At 44.2% G+C, this 18,413-nt stretch overlaps 1 protein-coding gene across 1 annotated transcript; it reads right to left on the bottom strand.

Moving 5' to 3' along the window:
* Positions 1-241: 241 nt before the first annotated feature.
* On the bottom strand, positions 242-18,087 carry vps37ba (VPS37B subunit of ESCRT-I a). Its single transcript, XM_079161225.1, has 4 exons — positions 17,931-18,087; positions 11,328-11,499; positions 3,566-3,648; positions 242-2,708 (listed from the first exon to the last, which is right to left on the bottom strand). Exons 1-4 carry the CDS (start codon positions 18,033-18,035, stop codon positions 2,202-2,204), a joined length of 867 nt encoding a protein of 288 aa, XP_079017351.1. The 5' UTR covers positions 18,036-18,087; the 3' UTR covers positions 242-2,201.
* Between the last annotated feature and the right edge of the window lie 326 nt (positions 18,088-18,413).

Raw genomic sequence — 18,413 nt, 5'->3', positions numbered from 1 at the left:
TGTCCATCACATCCTGGCACCATTAAACTGGATTGTCCAAGTTTCTCCACCAGTGTTACTGAAACCCCTCATTCATTATCACCCCAGGAACACTAGATGGCTGTCTCGCTTCATTTTCAAAAAAACTATCGCTCAGTGCAAAACCGCAGCCTAGTCTTTACGAGACATGCAACTGCATGAGCCAGCTGAGTGACATTAAAGGGAAAAGTCAGATGTGCAATAATAAAGCAACTACATAAAAGCAGATACAAAAATCTGAGATTTATTGAACTTGAAAATAGCATTAAATTCCACTGAAACATTCATGATAAGTAAATACCTACAACATTAACATTACACTGAAAATATCACCAACCACATATAAACCCATAGATAGAGGATCAGTTTGAACGTAAAGAGCAGCTCAACAGCTAAACCAACAAACAAGGTGTTAGAGGAATCATCAGACTGGACAAAGAGATCAAAGGCCATGCACAAACTAATTATCCATTGTTAGTTGTTGTTTTTTGAGAAATGCTGGTTCGTTGCGATTTTGATGTTTTAGCTTCAGCCATTTCTGTACTTCTATGTGCTTCATTCGTCCTGCGGTCTACTTCTCGTCGACACCGAGATGTGACGCGAAACATTTCAGAGCCCTGTTATTTCACCAATTAATTAAAAAAAAACAATAGAAGCAACTGTGGGGGGGGGTTCAGTGTGTCGCTCTGTCCCGGTGTTTCTGCTTCTCGTTGGGGAAGCAATGCCCGACAGTCAGAAGCCGCCTCTTCCTACCATCTGGGTGAACATGAAATCGGCAGCAGGAGGAGAGGACCAACTGATCTGCTGGCTGGGGGGGAGGGAGGGGGCTAGCCTCAACAGCTGAGCATAGAAACAGGCCCGGGTTAGTCAGCAGGACGCCATCGACGTCACTTCAAGTGTAGGCACTTGTGGCTCTTAAACAGTGCACAGCGACAGCGGTTGGGAGGAGAAAAAATAATAAAAATAAAAATAAAAAAATCGCACCCGAGAAAAATAAAATGAAATTGTTCCTCCAAAACCTGGTTGACCTTTCGAGTCCCTGCGGAAGTAAAATCTTCCTTGCATGTTTACAAAAGGAGTGTTTGAGCTTGACGTCACAAATGGATATGTTGGGGAATGTTTCACGATTCACTTGCATTAAAAAAAAAGAAAGAAAGTTGAACACGGAGTGGAAGTCTTTGGTGCTCAAGTGTGAAACTCAAAAAGAACGGTTGCCGTAGTCTCCTGGTCTCCGATCGAGGAGGATTAAAGACAAAGGCCATTAATAAAAACCAAAAGGGAGTGTTTCATTACGACGGGAACCCTCAGAGGAACAACACACGTCAGAAGTGTACTGTATGGCTATACAAGAAAAAGAAATCCTTCATTTTAGGCAACGGGGCCTCGTCATTTGTTACAAAAGTTCAGCCACTAATCCTCTCCTTCAACTCCCTTCTTTCTTCCACCGAGACGGACCGAGTGCGACAGTCAGCCATCTTGGGACCGAGCAGGTCTGGACTCTCTTGAGTGCCAACCACAGCCCTTCCTTTTACACACACGAGTTAATCAGTCTATCATTAAAATAACTCTCAGCACTATGTATCGTAAAACAGACGCAGACACTCAAATATCTCCATGTACCTTTCTGAATTCTTTAGATTTCAAAAATAAAAGTCACAGCGTGGATGCAGTTTTCGCCTGAATGCGTTCTTGGATTACTGCACAGTAATTAGGGTCTCTCTTAGCTTGCATATACATTGCCAGTAAGTTAGTATGCCTGCGGGTGGAAATTACTTATCAAACCCTTTTTTTTTTTATGACTTTACAGTTCCATAAAAGCTTGAGGAACCACTTTTGAAGGGAGGCGAGAGACGGGCGGGCACCGGCAGGAGACAGAGAGAGTCCCCGCTCAGAGACAGCCTGCGTCGGGCCCAGCTAAAGCGAGGACCGATCTCGCCTTCTTTTTGTTTTGTTTGTTGGGAGTGTTAACGGGAGCGAGAGGTGAGAGCGGATCCACGGAGATTATCGGAGATTCAGCTGAACATGACCAGACCAGCCAGCGCGGGTCTGCCCTCTTGCGTTGTGATTGGTTGTATTCCAAGAAAGCAGACGTCATAGGAAAAATAAATCGTTCTCAGAGGAGTTCCATTAGTGTAAAGTCTGCGACACTCACTCCTCTTGGAGCGGCAACTGCCTTTATCCATCTACTGCATGATGAAGCCAGGCTGCGGGGCCATACGGGGCGGGGGCCGCTGAGGCACAGCCGGTGGGTACTGAGAGAGGAAGTGGTTTGGGTAGCCGGAAGGGACGTTGGGGAAGGGTTGGCCCGTCCTGGGAGGAATCGGCGGGTACGGCGATGCCGAGTAGAAGGCTGAGGGAGGCTGGGGGGCGGCGGTCGGAGTCGGATTTAGAACCGGGGCCGGCTGGGACGGAGGGAGTGGGGGTTTCCTCCTGGGCTGGGCGACGGGGGAGGAGCCGCTGCCGGCCTCGCTGAGGAGGGACGAGTTGGAGGAGGGTCTTCCCGCCGCCGAAACATCCTGAGATCGGGAGTTGGGGACATACGCCTGGGGGAGCCGGTGACCGTTCAGCACCATCTCCTGCAGCTTCTCGATCTTCACCCGTCTCAAGTGGGCCAGCTTTCTGTTGCTCTGGTAGCTGTCGATGAAGGAATCCAGGGTCATGTCGCCATCCAGGAAGGAGTCAGCCATGTTCTGTTGGCAGAAGTAAAGAGATGTGTAACAGTTTTAGGGAGAGCAAATAGAGACATCCCTTTTCACTTGATACGTACAATTAAAAGAAATAAAGATAAAAGCAGCGCTACACATGCAATGTTGATCTGAGGCCAGATTTAAACCGGGAACATTAACGCTGCGCACCATGTGACCCATCACCACAACAATAATCTCCAGCAGCAAAAGAAAGAAAAATACAAAACATCCTCACGGTGAGGTCAAAGTGCCGCATTGTCCCGGTAGTGGGCATAGGGGAAAGCTTCCCAGGATGCAACAGGGGGGCAAATGATTCACAGAGTCTCATTTGATCCTCAGTAGTGTTGTTGTTCTTCACATGACTTGTTTCTACACTTGTTGCCATAGAATTATTATCACACAAGAATTAGTGGTTCTACCGTGAGTGACACGGTGTGTGCAATCAATCAATACATCGCTTCTGCAAATCCTGCTGGTTCGGCCAGCATGATGCTAGTCCCTTGGCTGACCTACCAATAGCGTGTGGTGGTGAACTTCAGCATTCGAATGTTAATAAATTACATCACAAAATTGTCTTATTTGAGATTACAGCATGTGGCTTGATTTATTAGAAGATTAATAGCTGAAGATAGAGTATACGAGGAGGTGTAAAAGTAACGGTGTTTTTTCTCAGAGTATTAACCCTCCCCTCCCATCATAGGTCACTATTGCTGGTATAAAAACTGACCTCTAAGTTAGTCATTCTGCTGATTGGATTTGAACAACGATGCGTTTGTAGGGCATCAGCAGGTATATGAATTACTGACGTGAGTCACAGAGGGACACATGAAGTCATCCACTGCGAGCGGTGCAACGCTTACCTCCGTCTCCTCCTCTATTTTGGCTCCCTCCGCCTGCAGCAGGGCCAGCAAGATGTCCAGGGAGGAGCTTCCTGACTTGTGGTCTGTTAAATAAGACAGAGGAACGTCATTTCATTATTCTGACGGACCCCAAGCTGAGCAGCACTTAACACATATTGAACAGATGTAAACCAGTTGGTGATACAATGACTACGATTTGGCCTGAAACTTTTCAACTGTTAGTATTAAAACTAAAGAATTATTTTTTTTTATGTGGGTCCAGGCGAATCCATCCATATAAAGGTACGCCCATTTGCATCCAAATCAGTTTTTTCTCTACTCCTCATGTCAAATTTGGAGCAACCGCCACCGAATGTTGGTAAAGAACATCTCTGGACCAAACCAGAAAGAAGTTACTGCGGCACATCTTCGATGTTGCATTCCGTTTAGCTTCAGCTGGGCCATCAAAGTGTGTTCAAATGTTGTGGGAAGGGCTTATACTGCATACAAAAAAGTACTTTCTCCTGAACGCTTTGTGCCATGTGACTTCTGAGTGGCGATGATCAATTTGGTGCCTTTTGGCCAAAAGGTGGCGCTGTAGTAGCATCATCTATCCTGCTGCACTGGTGACTTGTAATGCTCACTGAATGAGACACTTTCCAAAGAAAAGCTTCATTGTGATCATGCATTAACACAATAAACAGAGGTATTTCACTGTTTTGATAGCTTTTGTGACGAAAGCCCTTTTTGTCTGTGAAAGAGAGCTGCAACATCTTTAACACAACAATACAACAATTCATCACCTCCTTTTGCACAACCAACACATTCCAGTCACAAGAGTCTGGTGTAGCGTTTACACCAGGCACGGGCAAACTACGGCCCGTTGGGCTTTTTAATCCGGCCCGTCAAATATTGGTAAAAAATTGTCCAAATTATAGTAAAGACCGCATTCATTTTGCCTTTTTCCTGCAATACCCGGCGTTTCCGTTGATCCCACTAGATGGCGCACTCCAGACACACTTGAGCTTTGCTGGGGTCTGGTCTATTCTCTCTAGATGACGCCCACACCCACATTCACTACGATCTTGAGTATCAAACACTTTCATTATTAAAGACTACTTTATTATTACTCTGTCGTATTTGATTTAACTAAGCAACCAATCTACTTCCTGTTTACACGGCACCCACATGCCCAGTGTACGTGAATAGTCGCGTGATATTTGTTTTCAGGCGTTTTAGTCTGGATGGAGATCAAGTTCAACTCCCTTAAACTGGATGAGTTTAATGCTTCACTAAGCATCAGGAGGATGGCACAAAGGATGCTGGTGTTTGACTCTACCTACGTGTGTGAGCAGACATTCAGCGTGATGAACATCAACAAATCACGTCACAGATCCCAGTTAACAGATGAACACCTCACATCTGTCCTGAGAATAGCCACAACCAAACTGACACCAAACGTTGATGCACTGGCCAAAAAGAGTGACCAACACTGTTCCACTGAAATAAATGTAAGTTTTCTTTACTTGTTAGGTGATGGCTTTTACTTGTAATTTATATTAGTTCACACAAACACTATGCATCCATCTGCTACTGAACTGAATAATACTAATAATGGACCTGTCACAACAAAGCTGAGGCAGGACATGTAAAATGTGCCCGTCTCGGTCCTGTGACGAACAGCCACAACGCCTCTCTGTTTGCTGTGGACTTGCGAAGCCCCACAGAGTCAACAGAAACTGGCGTGGTGTCTCTGAAGGAGGGAGTGTGTTTTGTTTCCTAAGTAGTGCTGAAAGTTAACACCGACTAGGGCGGGGATCACATACGCACAATTAAGACCAATGGCACTGTGTACAGAACTGTCAACTCACCGTCATCCCACCAAGCCTAGACACGATAGAGTGGATCTCTAATTCCAGCAGAGACTACAGTCTAACCTGATGTGCCAACATCGACTCCCCTCTATGCGGGGCCACCTGAACCCTTTTTTCAAACACGTTTGACTCGGCGTGTAAACCCAGCCCAGGCCAGGATTTGCATCTCACTTACAACAGGGCTACCTGGTTGAAGGTGTAACCATGGCTGCGACTCGCAGTCAAAAGGAGCGGCTGTAAACACATTTTATTTCCTATATTTCTCACAATAAGAGTCTCTTATTGTTATTGAAAAGCTTTCATTATGAAGCAGCAAAAAAAAAAACAGGAAATGTTCATCAGCAGCGACTTAACGCGACTCCTACGCAGCTGAAAGCAAACATGAGGGTAAAATAAAACAGATATCTGAAAGTAACAGTGACTAGTAAAAAGTAGACAGAGGTCAGTGAGGTCATTAAGTGTTGTCGCAGCTGGCTGGTTAGCTAGGTAGCTCGAGAGCGAGGCGCTCCAACAGAGGTTCCGTTAGACCCAGAGCTACCACTGTCTGGCTCATTTGCTATAACCACCAGATAGCTAACGAGCCAGCTGTATGCTAGTTAGCTAGCTCGCTAACTCCACCATGCTTTAGTGCTGCGCTGGTTAGCCCATCAAAGTGGTCACTCACAGAGCCGTAGCGGTGTGCTTTCCTACACTGTGATGAGAGTGTGGATGAAGGAACAAAGTTGTTCAAGTTGACTCATTCGCTCTGAATCATTTTCGTCGTTAGGAACGTTTATCTGGTTATGAAACAGTTAATTTAATACCGATGGCTCTATAAGACCTACATAAGTAAGCAAGACCATCAGCGGAGAAGAATGGCAATTTCTAAACAGTTATTCCTAATGCTCGTCATCGGTGCCACAGAGTGCAGTAAAATGAGTTTTCTAAAGGGACTCTGGTGGTCAGAAACACTACCACTTTCATCCACAGGGACCGCCAAAATCAACATAAAACGAAAATTATTTGTGGCGGCTTTAATTTGAATTTCCAATATGTTCCATGGTTCATTAAGTGTTAATAATGCTAAATGAGTGCTGGTGGTTAAGTGTGTGAAAGGCAGAGGACAATAAGAAAGCCATATGTTAGCAAAAAAGACTGGCCAAGCTACCTCCACACTTTCTTCAAGAGTGGTATTTGCTTTTGAGTACAACAATGAAGTAGCGCTGCAGTTAAAATGTCACGACTTTATCACCTCAGTGTGTCACCTTTGACTTGAGCAATAACATCAACTGGCTCCTTCAATAAGGACAAATGGGAAATAAGAGCTTAGAGGTAGCTCATTCACAGTTTTATCAGTACGGACTAAAGATCCGGTGATAACTCCCTGGTAAAATGATCTAATTTTAATGATCTAGCTTTGCAATAAACATCTGCCCTGGAGATGTGGTGCGTGACAACTACACACAAGGAGTATTAGGGGGTGCCAGACCCATTTCCTGCTCTACGTTTCCTGTATATTTCCAGCGAATATTACCTCTTTCTCTGATAGGAGGCCAGAAAGTAACAATATAACTAAACCTCAAGTGATTTTACTACGTCGCTACTCCAACACTCTTTCAGTTGAACAAGGTTTAAATAACTAGCTAAATGCATGAATTACATAACAAGCTTGTTAAACTGGCAGTTCGCCCTGTAATGTTTAGCACGTCAGAATCCAAGATCCCCGATATTGAAAGACTGCGTCACACAGAACAGAAACAATGAGCGGCAAAGCACTAATGATTATAATGATTAACGTTGCACAAGGAGCAGCTCGGCCACTTTTCTTGTTTCATGTGTCAGCAGGCTGACCTGTGAGAGACAAAAGTGAAAAAGATCTTATGCAACACGCCCTGGATGGCCATGACACATCATGAGCCGAGAAAAATAGTTTTGAGGGATTCCACAAACAAAGAACCATTAGCAGGACCGAGATTTCTTGTCAAATTGGCATATTAACTAATGATTAAAAAAAAAACTCATGTTGGTGTGCCAAATTTCACCAGCACATTTTGATTGAGGGGAAAAACGTTCCAAGGCGGAGTCCAGCAGCATTCCTCCTCACAAAGCTGCAATTCTCTGGCCGAGCGGAGAGCCCCGCCGGGAGACCACGACACAAAGTCTGGGCCTGGAGATCATGAGACAGCCATTTAGTAAGTGAATCCACATCGCCCATCGCCCATCGCCCATCGCCCTTCTCCCTCTCTCTCTCTCCCTCTCCCTCTCCCTCTCTCTCCCTCCCTCCCTCCCACCTTCCCTCCTTGCCTGACGGCCCCCGTAATCCACCACTCCCTCCCGCTCACTGTGGCCGTTTTACACCAGCTTGCCAGGCAGCACAAAAGGCCCCACTGTGGGCCGTGGATGCTGGTGGTGACGGGGCTGCCCCTGCCTCCTTCTGGCCTCTGGAGTCCAATGGACAGTGAAGGGTAAGGCAGAGGCCACACATTTCCTGGGAAAAAAAGGTTAGGGAGGGCAGTCGCGCTCGGGTAACTGCATGCAAAAAAACAACAACAGCAAGTTACTGTAGGTTGGATCCTTCATCTGGGTCAAACGGCTCCATTTCTCTCGGCTGCGAGCGTCGCTGTCCTTCCCCAGCTGCTCTGCACAGAAAATCCACAACTAGGACGGCTGGTGCATGGGAGGCGGGGGGAAGGAGGCGGGGGGGGCACCGGGTAACCTACATTTGACAAAAGCCATCGCTTGCTGACAACACACTGCTGCATCAGTGTGTTGAGTCCTGTATGAGAAGGAGCTTTGGATGTTGCGCCGCTTCAGGTCGCGAAGCAAAGACTGTCTCGTTTAACACCTCGAAGGCTTGAGGGAAAGGTCAACGAGCAAAACGTATGCTCCTTCCCAGTACAAACACTCGAATAGACGATATTTAAATCATCAGGTAAGAGTTGTAAAAACAAATGCACTAATAGCTGAATCGTTATTTTCCTTCCTCCGATCATGTGAATGAGACCGAGGGTTGGGAGGCGGGGCTGGAGGAAACGCTAGCGTGCTTTCTTTATGGGCCCCATAATGCAGAAGATGGCCGGGAGATCCAGGTAGCTTCTATACTCAGAAGTTAAACTGTTTGAGATTCATGCACCACTGCAACGTATCGTCATAAAACAGTTTGTATGATATCTTATGGAAACTCCTCGTTTTTCCTGCGTTTTCCTACGAAAGCCAGCAACTCGTGTCAATTTCCGCTTGTTACATGCATACGGCCTTTTCAAAATAAACTTCCGTTTTCATAGGGAAACGACCGTTTAGGAAACAAAACTACTTAGTTAGGTTTAGGAAAAGATCATCATTTGGGTGGAAATAACTTTGGATGTGCCGCAAGTTACGTGACAAATAAATCAACATGGACGTGACGTTGCACAGGGGAATGAACCCCCCCGAGGCCATGAACAGGATAAGTGTTTACAGATAATGGACGGAGATCTCAATTTTGATGTGGTGTCATAATTGAACTCAATGTTTCTCAAAAAAAAAAAAAAACGTTATACCAAAAAGGCTGCATACTCCTGTTAAACATACTGGAACCAGGCTTTTCAGAGTCTGTATACCTCGCAGGGAAGAAGGCAAAGTCAAACTTTTATCAGCGTGGCAGAGTAGTCGGCATGCTATTTTGAGCTGGCTGCTTGGCAACCACCGCATGAGTCACCAAGGTCACAAGAATTGTCCCTCCCTCTTCTTCACACACTAGGAGGTACTGTGAAGGTGCGCCTATTAAGGGTTCTTACAGCCCTACAAGCGCTTATGAGATCTTGCAGCGGAGGCGCAAAATCAGATCTGGAACCTGCTCCAACCCCCAAACAGTGAGTTCACTCGCAGAAACGCGACAGCTGGGCTTCTGGTGGAAAAAAAAGGGAAGCTTACAGCGTCTGACGGGAAACACGAGAGACTGGTGAAACCGGTCTGTTCAGTGAGTGTTCATGCGGGAGAACAAACATAAAAACATAACAGCACAGCTTCCTATGAGGATGACTGACTGTATGAAAAGGTTCACTCTAAAACTAGAGGCAGATCATTCCAGTGAGCTGAAAGTGGTGAAGTTGCACCGCATTTACAGCCCAGAACCCTCGTCACACCTCTCCCTCTCTCCCCGGGTTGCCAGTTCGTATCTCAGCCGTCACTATCAAATAATCAAAAGAATAATCCTTTTTAGGTTTCAGCGACTGTTCCGTTTTCTCATTAAGACACAGAAAAACTGTAAATGATTTCATTTCATTCCATGTCTGAATAAATGTGGACGTCTGCTGGCATTGTCTTCATCTTTAAAAATATTCGGACTTAAATATATGAGTTTTGGTAAGAGATATTTATCACAATGTATTACGGTACTAAAAATATGTAGAGACCGGAGTTGGCCTTGATTTCCGGTGAACGAGCTCAAACCAGTCTGATTGTGTGCAAATCGGCTGAATCTGTGCCGATGGCGCCTAAATCAGACTTGTGTTGCATTATAAATAAGCAATATGACAACTATTAACATCATATTATATTCCTAATGAACTAACGGAGCCACTAGCTGTGATAGAGTACCAGCGGCGGCGTGATGAGAGCACGTTTCAGTGGAGGTGGGGAGATGCGCACAGCGTGCTTTGCGTTTGCTTCTTAGGAAGTTCCTGTGTTTTTATGGGGCGACGAGACGTGACAGAGTTGGTCCTCAAAGAAAACCAAAAAACACCAACATGGCAACATTTTGGATGAAAAGTTAAAGTAGAATGCTGTTGATGGAAATACAGAGATAACGTGCCACTTGCCCTGCTGATTGTGGTGCAGCTTCAAGGTCGGTTTATACTCCGTATATGTTGTACGTTGTGCTGAATTCTTGAGACGGACAGTTGGTTTATTGAGATGCTTTAGAAACTGGAGGTCTTAAACATATTCATTTAAGTAAAACATTTGCAATGCATGTAAAACTTGTTTCTTTACAGGGCTTGCAAAGGCTATGAAGTAGTATATGACTAAGAGGTATGAGTTTACAGTTAGTTACCTCCTCTGCGTTGTGGAGGTTGGTTTCTGACGTTTTGCTGGTAACACTCCTCGTCTTTGTGCTTCTTCACAGTTCATTTTGTTCGCACATCCTCTAGCATTTTGAAGTATCTCGCAACAAATTTTGCGTCAAGCGTAAATGCCTTTAGTGCGAGATAGATAGATAGATAGATAGATAGATAGATAGATAGATAGATAGATAGATAGATAGATAGATAGATAGATAGATAGATAGATAGATAGATAGATAGATAGATAGATAGATAGATAGATAGATAGATAGATAGATAGATAGATAGATAGATAGATAGATAGATAGATAGATAGATAGATAGATAGATAGATAGATAGATAGATAGATAGATAGATAGATAGATAGATAGATAGATAGATAGATAGATAGATAGATAGATAGATAGATAGAGAGATAGATAGATAGATAGATAGATAGATAGATAGATAGATAGATAGATAGATAGATAGATAGATAGATAGATAGATAGATAGATAGATAGATAGATAGATAGATAGATAGATAGATAGATAGATAGATAGAGCATACCGGTCCAGTGTGGGGGGTGTGAGCAAATGAACGGCGCTTGGAGCTGCAAAGCTTCCCTGTAATATCAATCGTGTTTGAACGTTCTTCCACCAACCCAACGCTAGCAGAGACCTAAATGTAAAGTAAAATGTATATATTGTGTATATTGTGTCAGATTTCCTGTTTGAAGCCACATGCATTTTGTCTATGTATCGGTTTTCCAATGACTTCATGGACAAGAGTGCTGAAATTTGGTAAGGGCTGGAAAACATTAAAAATTCAAGCTGCTGAGAGGAACTAATCAACAACTTTCTTTTCCTTCTCTCTCTTTCGTGCGACAGCTGGACTGCTGCTGTACCTAGAGTGGATTTGCGGAGCTGGTAGGACTCGAAGCTCTCCTGGAGACAGTTGTAGTGCTTGGTGAGCTCCTCCTTCTTGTGATCCAGTCTGGGCTGCAGGGCCAGGTTTTGCTCCGCCAGGGTCCGGTTGCTGACCAGCGTCGTCTCCTTGCTCTGCTGGACTTCCTGCATCTACAAGGAGACGACAAAAACGACACCATGTGAGAAACATTATGCAAAGTTAGTATTTGCTTTTCTTTCATGCTGGATTTAAACTGAACCCGGGTGAGGGGAAGACGTCCTTCTCTGCAAATAATATTGATTCTTTGCTGAGACACATCCAAGAAATAAAAAAGAAAGTTATTGTAGTGAATATTAAATATGAATCATCACACTTAACCTGCCAGGTTTTTCACACAGCTCCCACGAGCCTCTTCCTATATTTTTAGAAAGATAAACCGTGAGGACAAATGTGTCATCGAGCTGCTGAAAATCAGCAGCCTCTCTTTACGACGAGAAAACTTCATTTCAGCAGCGTAATGAGTCTTCATTTTGCAGCATTATACAATGAGGAGCCAGAGGGAATAGACAACCGCAAAAGGCTGCCCCGTTACCAATCAATGAACAGACGATCCGACTTGTTACAGCAGGAAAACCAGAGGTGTATCCAATGATAATAATCACGGCTGCATTCCATTCAGGCGTGCAGGTAAAGAACTACAGCGGTGAAATGCCAGGAAAAGCCTCCGTCACTCACCGCCGGCTGCTCCTCAATGAAATCAAATATGAACACAAACACAATTAAGGCTGCAACTAATGATTTGTACAATTATCGATTCATCTTTAAAATGTCAAAAAAGAAAATTGCCAGTTTCCAGAGAACTTCAAATGTCATGTTTTATTAAACCCAAAAGGCCAAAACCTAAAAGGTGTTCACTTTGGCATTATTTACAATTAGGCAGAAACCTCCTGGGCCCTATTCCTCGTACGTGGTTCAACTAAGTCGATCAAATGTCCTATTAGCAGCTTAAATTAACCCGATGATTGAAGTCAGGCTATCTCGGTTCCTCAAAGGCTGATCCGCACTCAAACAATCTCGTTATTTCGAACCAGACTTCAGTAACCAGGATAATTGCGCGTGCCCGTCCTACTTCAAAAGGGGGAAGCGTCGATCACCGAAACCATGATTTTCTAACAGTACGATGGCAAATCAACTCAAAGAAAGAGCCTCTTTTTACTCCGCTGACCAGCAGGAGATGATCACAAACTCATATGAGGAATTCAAGACTATAATGATGACAACATCTAACACCGCCACGAGGGCTAGACAAGAAGCATGGCGACATATCACCGACAAGTTAAATGTAGATCTCTACCACAGCGTTGTCAAGTCTGAAACTAGTCCTTGGAACAAGTATTTTGTTCAGCATTCAGTTGAACTCAGCTCCACCCTCTCGTTTCACTTCTGGTTAAAAAAAACAAAGATGGCGACGGCCAAAACGACGAATTCGAGCCTTCAAAACGGCAGTCAACAAACAAACGGGTGACGTCACGGTGACTACGTCCACTTCTTATATACAGTTTATTAGTGGTGTAACGGACCACTGTTGAGCCGTGATCCATACGGATCCCCCCTCGGTTCATCACGTATGTGAACCGTGGATTAATGACACAGTTTAACGTTAACATCACAGTGTGAAATAAAGTTTTATTGACGATCGTTATCCGCCAATATTCAGTAAAATATGAATCAGGACATCTGTATTCATGCTTTTCTAGTCGCTGATCTCTGATAATGTTACATTGTAAGCAATCAATTATTGTTTAACGTGATCATGATGTGTTCACATGTAATCTGTAAAATCTAGTGTTGGTGAGAAACTTGAATAAATCCAGTAGTTTGAAGGAGATCTTTTCACAGCAACATAAATAGATATTAGAGATGAACTATAACCTGTTTACATTAACTATCAACAGATTATAATACATCAATAAAACTACTTATGACAAGATTTGTTTTAATCAGTAAGATACAATTTTGTTTTACATATCATTTGAATTATGTGTTTTTATGAAGAAAAAAACAATACATTTCTATGACAAAGCGGTTGAAATGATTCTGGATCCTTGTAGACCAGCTGTTTAATCAAACAACAATATGGATAATCAATGATCAGCAAAACAACATGATCAGGGATCTCTAAAAGTTTCATTTGCTCCTTTTTTTCTTTTGCGCTGATCCGATCCGAACCCGTTGCACCACTACTGTCTGTGTATACAACAGAGAAGCAACACATCCTTCCACTTCAGAAGCAGGAAGCTGAGAGTGTGGAGCTTGTAAAAAAGAAAAACAATGTCTCCTACTACTTCTCAAATGACTCATTTCACACATCCAGCAAACATGTTATATGTGCAAATATAACCAGGATTGGACAGCAAGAACATGTAGGGAAACTCCAAAAATACCCAGCAGAAGGGTTTCTAAAAGGGGCCGAGCAGGCCTTGTTTGGCGGTTGGACTGACGGAAAATAACAGTTCATGTAGGGAACGCGGCTAAATGTGCCCGTTACACCGCTGCACTATCGTATCCCGAGGTGACCGGCCTCCCTTTCAGAAAGAGCCGATTCACTCAGTCGCTGTGGCGCGCCGGAGAAGCAGACCTTTAAATAGCATCCGTACTGCAGGCTTGTTCTATCAAACCAAGCACGTGTGGGTGGAGGGGGGGGTGGTGTGAATGCTCCACTCCCTCTGTAAAAATAAAATGCTGAAATACAGGAAATGTAGGTTAAGAGCCCGTCTGGATGGACCACAGACCTGAATTTTGGTGAGCTGGTGGAACAGCGCAACCACAAAGACTCAGGTCGCCGTAGTAATACGCCTCTAAAATTAGAAGCAATTCTTACGATCAAACTCATTTCAGTTGCACTTCCTCCTTCCTTTCTCTTGAGTGACCACTCAAGAGAAAGGAAGCCGCATGAAATCTCACAGGATGTCGTTACATAAGTGTGAAACAGGATGAGTCTGACACCAAGCTTTGGCTCCAGAACTCTGACCTACAAACGTGATTGATGTTCTGTGGAGTCCCCACTCTTGGCCAAAACCATCAAATTTACTACTAGAAAAGTATTGAAATATTAGTATTAGAGTTGGACTGATAACAGCTCACTGCAGATGTGTCGGTATTAGGGCTGGGCGATGCGTTAAAAATGTCAACCTCAGCCCAACAACTGCTGATTTATTTGCACCAATAGATTTGCGAAATAGAACAACAAACATCGCCTGAAACAAAAAAGTTAACCAGCGACGTACTCAGCCATTCGCCGAATTGTCCAACTCTAAATCGGTAGATATGCAACAAGAGATTGCGCAACAGAAATGCCAAACTGGCTTCGGCGTCATTCAGAAAGTGTTTCCATCACATACTTTGTCGCCTAGAGAGCACTCGCGAGTTGTTGCATGTAAACTGTCCCGCTAGTGTCCAACGGATCCCATCAAGATTTAGGATATATGTATGTTACAATAAATAACGATCAGCTGACATATGGTGATCATATCATTTGGAATTCCTAAGTATCTATATCAGCATAAGCCTCTAAAGCAGGGGTGGCCAACCCGCGGCTCCCGAGCCGCATGCGGCTCTTTGCCCGGTTTCATGCGGCTCTTATGTTCATATCGAAGTTTGTATTTGTGTTTTTTTAATGTTCGTGTTCGCTTCGCTTGAGTTAAATACGGTATTTTCGTCAAACGCGCATGTGCGGCCACAGATTACGTTCCTCGTCGACCCATTTAACGCCGAGACGGACTGTTTGAAAGCCCCGCTAGTCACAGACGAGGATGCGGCTGAGTTGGAGATGATCGATCTTTGTGAGGAGGACCAACTCAAACCTGCTTTAAGGGACGGGACCATTGAGTTCTGGAAAAGTGTGCCAATGAAAAAATACCCCAATGTCAAACGGGCTGCGCTTAAGATACTGTCAATGTTTGGGTCAACATACGTCTGCGAGTCTGTGTTTTCTACCCTGAAACACGTGAAATCAAAGCATCGATCTGTTCTGACTGACACCCATGTGAAAGAATTGCTTCGAGTCGCAACAACGGAATACAAGCCAGATTTGAAGAGGATTGTTCAAGGCAAGGAATGCCAGAAGTCCCACTAAGTAACATGCATAGTAAAAGAAAAACACTATTGTAAATTATTATATTTTTGTTTGTGGACTTAGTTGAACTGAGAGTTTGTCTGTGTGAGACAGTGTACACAATGTTCATTGTTGAAAATGACTGGCCTGTGGTCTTAGGAGTCAATTTCTGTCATTATCATATTGGTGTGTGACATTTACAATAAATCTGGCTGAGCAAAGGTATGTGTGTGTGTGAGGAAGGGATAGGGTGATGTTCATGTGTGCCCATGTGTATGATGTGGCTCTTTGCGGTAACACAGTAAAAAATGTGGCTCTTGGTCTCTGACTGGTTGGCCACCCCTGCTCTAAAGAATCCATTAAAACAGTCGCTCATCGAGGCACTTACTTGAACTGCAGCGAGCATGCTCTGTAAAACCTCTCTGGATTAGCAAAGCCCCCCGAAGATAAGAAGCCAAATGCGAGAGATGATCCTCGGCTTAATCTTGACTCGCTTCAAAATGCAACGTAAAGTGGAAAGCTTAAAAAAACGAGCCGTAAACATCGTGCGTTTGACGTCGGAGAACTGGGTCACCTGCAAACCGAGATCATGCCGGCTTTCAGCGCAGTGGACGCTCACAAGGTGTCGCTGGAGAGATCCAACAATTTTTTTTAAATATGTGCTGCTGCCTGAGCCAAGAAACGACTACTATTACACACGCATGTTGCCTTCTTGGGTATAAAAAGCGACGCACGGCATCTACAGGTACGACAAGTTCAACTCACGTGAAAACAGGATGCACTGAATCTAAACAAATTCACGACAGAAGGATTTTGCATTATTCAAAAGGACGACACGTGCCGCCTTCAGTGCAAACCGGGGAGATTATGTCCTCCAGCGGAGCATGCGTCTGTACACCTCTGGCAAGAAGGGTATGTGTCTGCATACTCCAGCTGTGTAGTTCTCAGCGCTCTCTGGTTTCACTCCACGTCTCATGACACCGCCTTTTGTTCCCGTACAGTTACAAAGAGAGGACTTCCCCCGGGCCGCTCCACCTCTGGCATGTCTTCACTTGTCTGCTTCTGTTCCATCTCTCCAGTAGAGTCTCATGACTTAAGTCAACAACTGCGGCATCCTTTGAGGTACACGAGTCTCCTCCCTGTAAGTAAACCACTGGGGACGATGGAGACACAAGGGGTGTGGATCACAACAACAGAGCTGGCAACACAAAAAGGCCCAGCTCACGGCACGCCGTGCGTCTAAATGGAGAAATATAACTTGTGTGTTCTTTCGTGCTTTTTGTGAGGTGAAATGGATCCAAAAGCACTTGAACTGACGTACAGCAGCTTTTAGTTTCTCATGTTTGAGAAGAGCGGCTTTTCTTTATTTTTTTAAATCAAGTATTCGCCAGAAGGAAAACAGACAGCGCCATGACAATGGGCAAGAAGTCCCATTTCCTGACTATGTTTCTAATTATTGATTACTACAAATAAAGTGTTCACACACACTACAGTGACAATGAGCACAGTGGGAAAAGGTCCGCCAACACCGGGGATCAGATTCAGCCCCACACCGCTGGAACTGACTACTTTGGAAACAGTGTGGGAAACAATCTGGAGCGCAAACCTTTGCAAGAGCTATGGTTTGTTATCGTTGTGTGTGGAAACACTGAGCCTCATCATCAGACTGGTGATATGATAAGAGTGCAAAGCAGGTACACCTTCATTGGAAAGTGCTGACTCCTTGTGCTGCTGGATCAAGGCCACAAAGAAAAAGAAACGGGCCAATGATCTCTGAACGTGTCAATTAACGGTACTTCAAACTGTGGTTCCACGTGCCTTCGTCGTGTGAAACCACTTTAGACATATTCTGAATGAACAAAGTAATCTGGTGAATTCGGCATAGCTTTATTCAACGACACGGCATCTAATAGCGAAGAACATCTCTGTTCTTGTGTTAGTACTAGTCATTGTTCCGGTGTCCACAGAGCTCAGTCGTGTTCTAGATGCGGCTGATCAGTCGTGTGCTCCTCGGTATCGGTCTACCTGCGCCGGCAGTCAGAAATTGGCAGTTTCGTGAGCAGAGTTTGGCGCGACGACCTGTCTGACAAGTGTGAGGAAGCTAGGCCATAGCTTTAACTTCAATATTTATGACTCAGCCTTCATTAAAAAGTATTCTTCCATAAAAAAGTCCATAAATACTACTGGACGTAAACGAGCTTCGACACGTCGTAAACTGGTCCCCTCTGCGGGTTCAACTTGAGACAATGCTCCGCTCCCAAGGTTAACGAGTAGTGCCTTATTTTGTTTTCCAGAACAATGAAGTTCAGTTGACAACACATTAGTGATAAGAATCCTCAACGTGATTCGAAGCAGCTATTACCGAACCGTAGGAGCCGCTGTGAAAGCACAACAAAGGGTTGAGCGGAAAGAAAGAAAAAAAACAGTGACCGAGAAAAAGGAGTCAGTAGCTAACGCTGGACTACAAAAGCCGATAGCTTTACGTACCTCGTCCATCTCCTGGACCATTGTTGTGAGTTTTTCGTCGTCCTCTAGAATTTCGTTGAGTTGAGTCATCGAGTAGGCGCTAAACTTGTTGTTAAAACTCGTCATTTTAGCTCTGGTTGTGTGCTTCTCTCCGCCTGAGATCCTCTTCTCGCTGCTCAGATTGTGACAGCTGACTGAGCTTCTCTTACAGGAAGTAGAGTCAGGCCCAGTGCTGCCTTCACGTGCTGTCGGACATATGGCGTCCACCGGTTAACCTCAGAACTAGCGTCGATTGCGGAAAATAAATCACAGTGTATCTAAATATTTTACCAAATTCGACGGTGTTAGCTAATTAACATTATAATGACATAAAGAAAACATACCAATCTTTTTTTATTCATTCGAATATTATTTAAAGATATAATATATATTGTATCTGTAAATTAGTCATCACAGAGGAGACATTAAATGCAGCATTTGGTATTATTAGGGCCCGAGCACTGA

This window comes from Pholis gunnellus (assembly GCF_910591455.1).
Source record: "Pholis gunnellus genome assembly, chromosome: 6".
Lineage (NCBI taxonomy): Eukaryota > Metazoa > Chordata > Actinopteri > Perciformes > Pholidae > Pholis > Pholis gunnellus.
The sequence above is the reverse complement of the archived record's forward strand: the minus strand, read 5'-3'. Positions and strand labels throughout refer to the sequence as shown.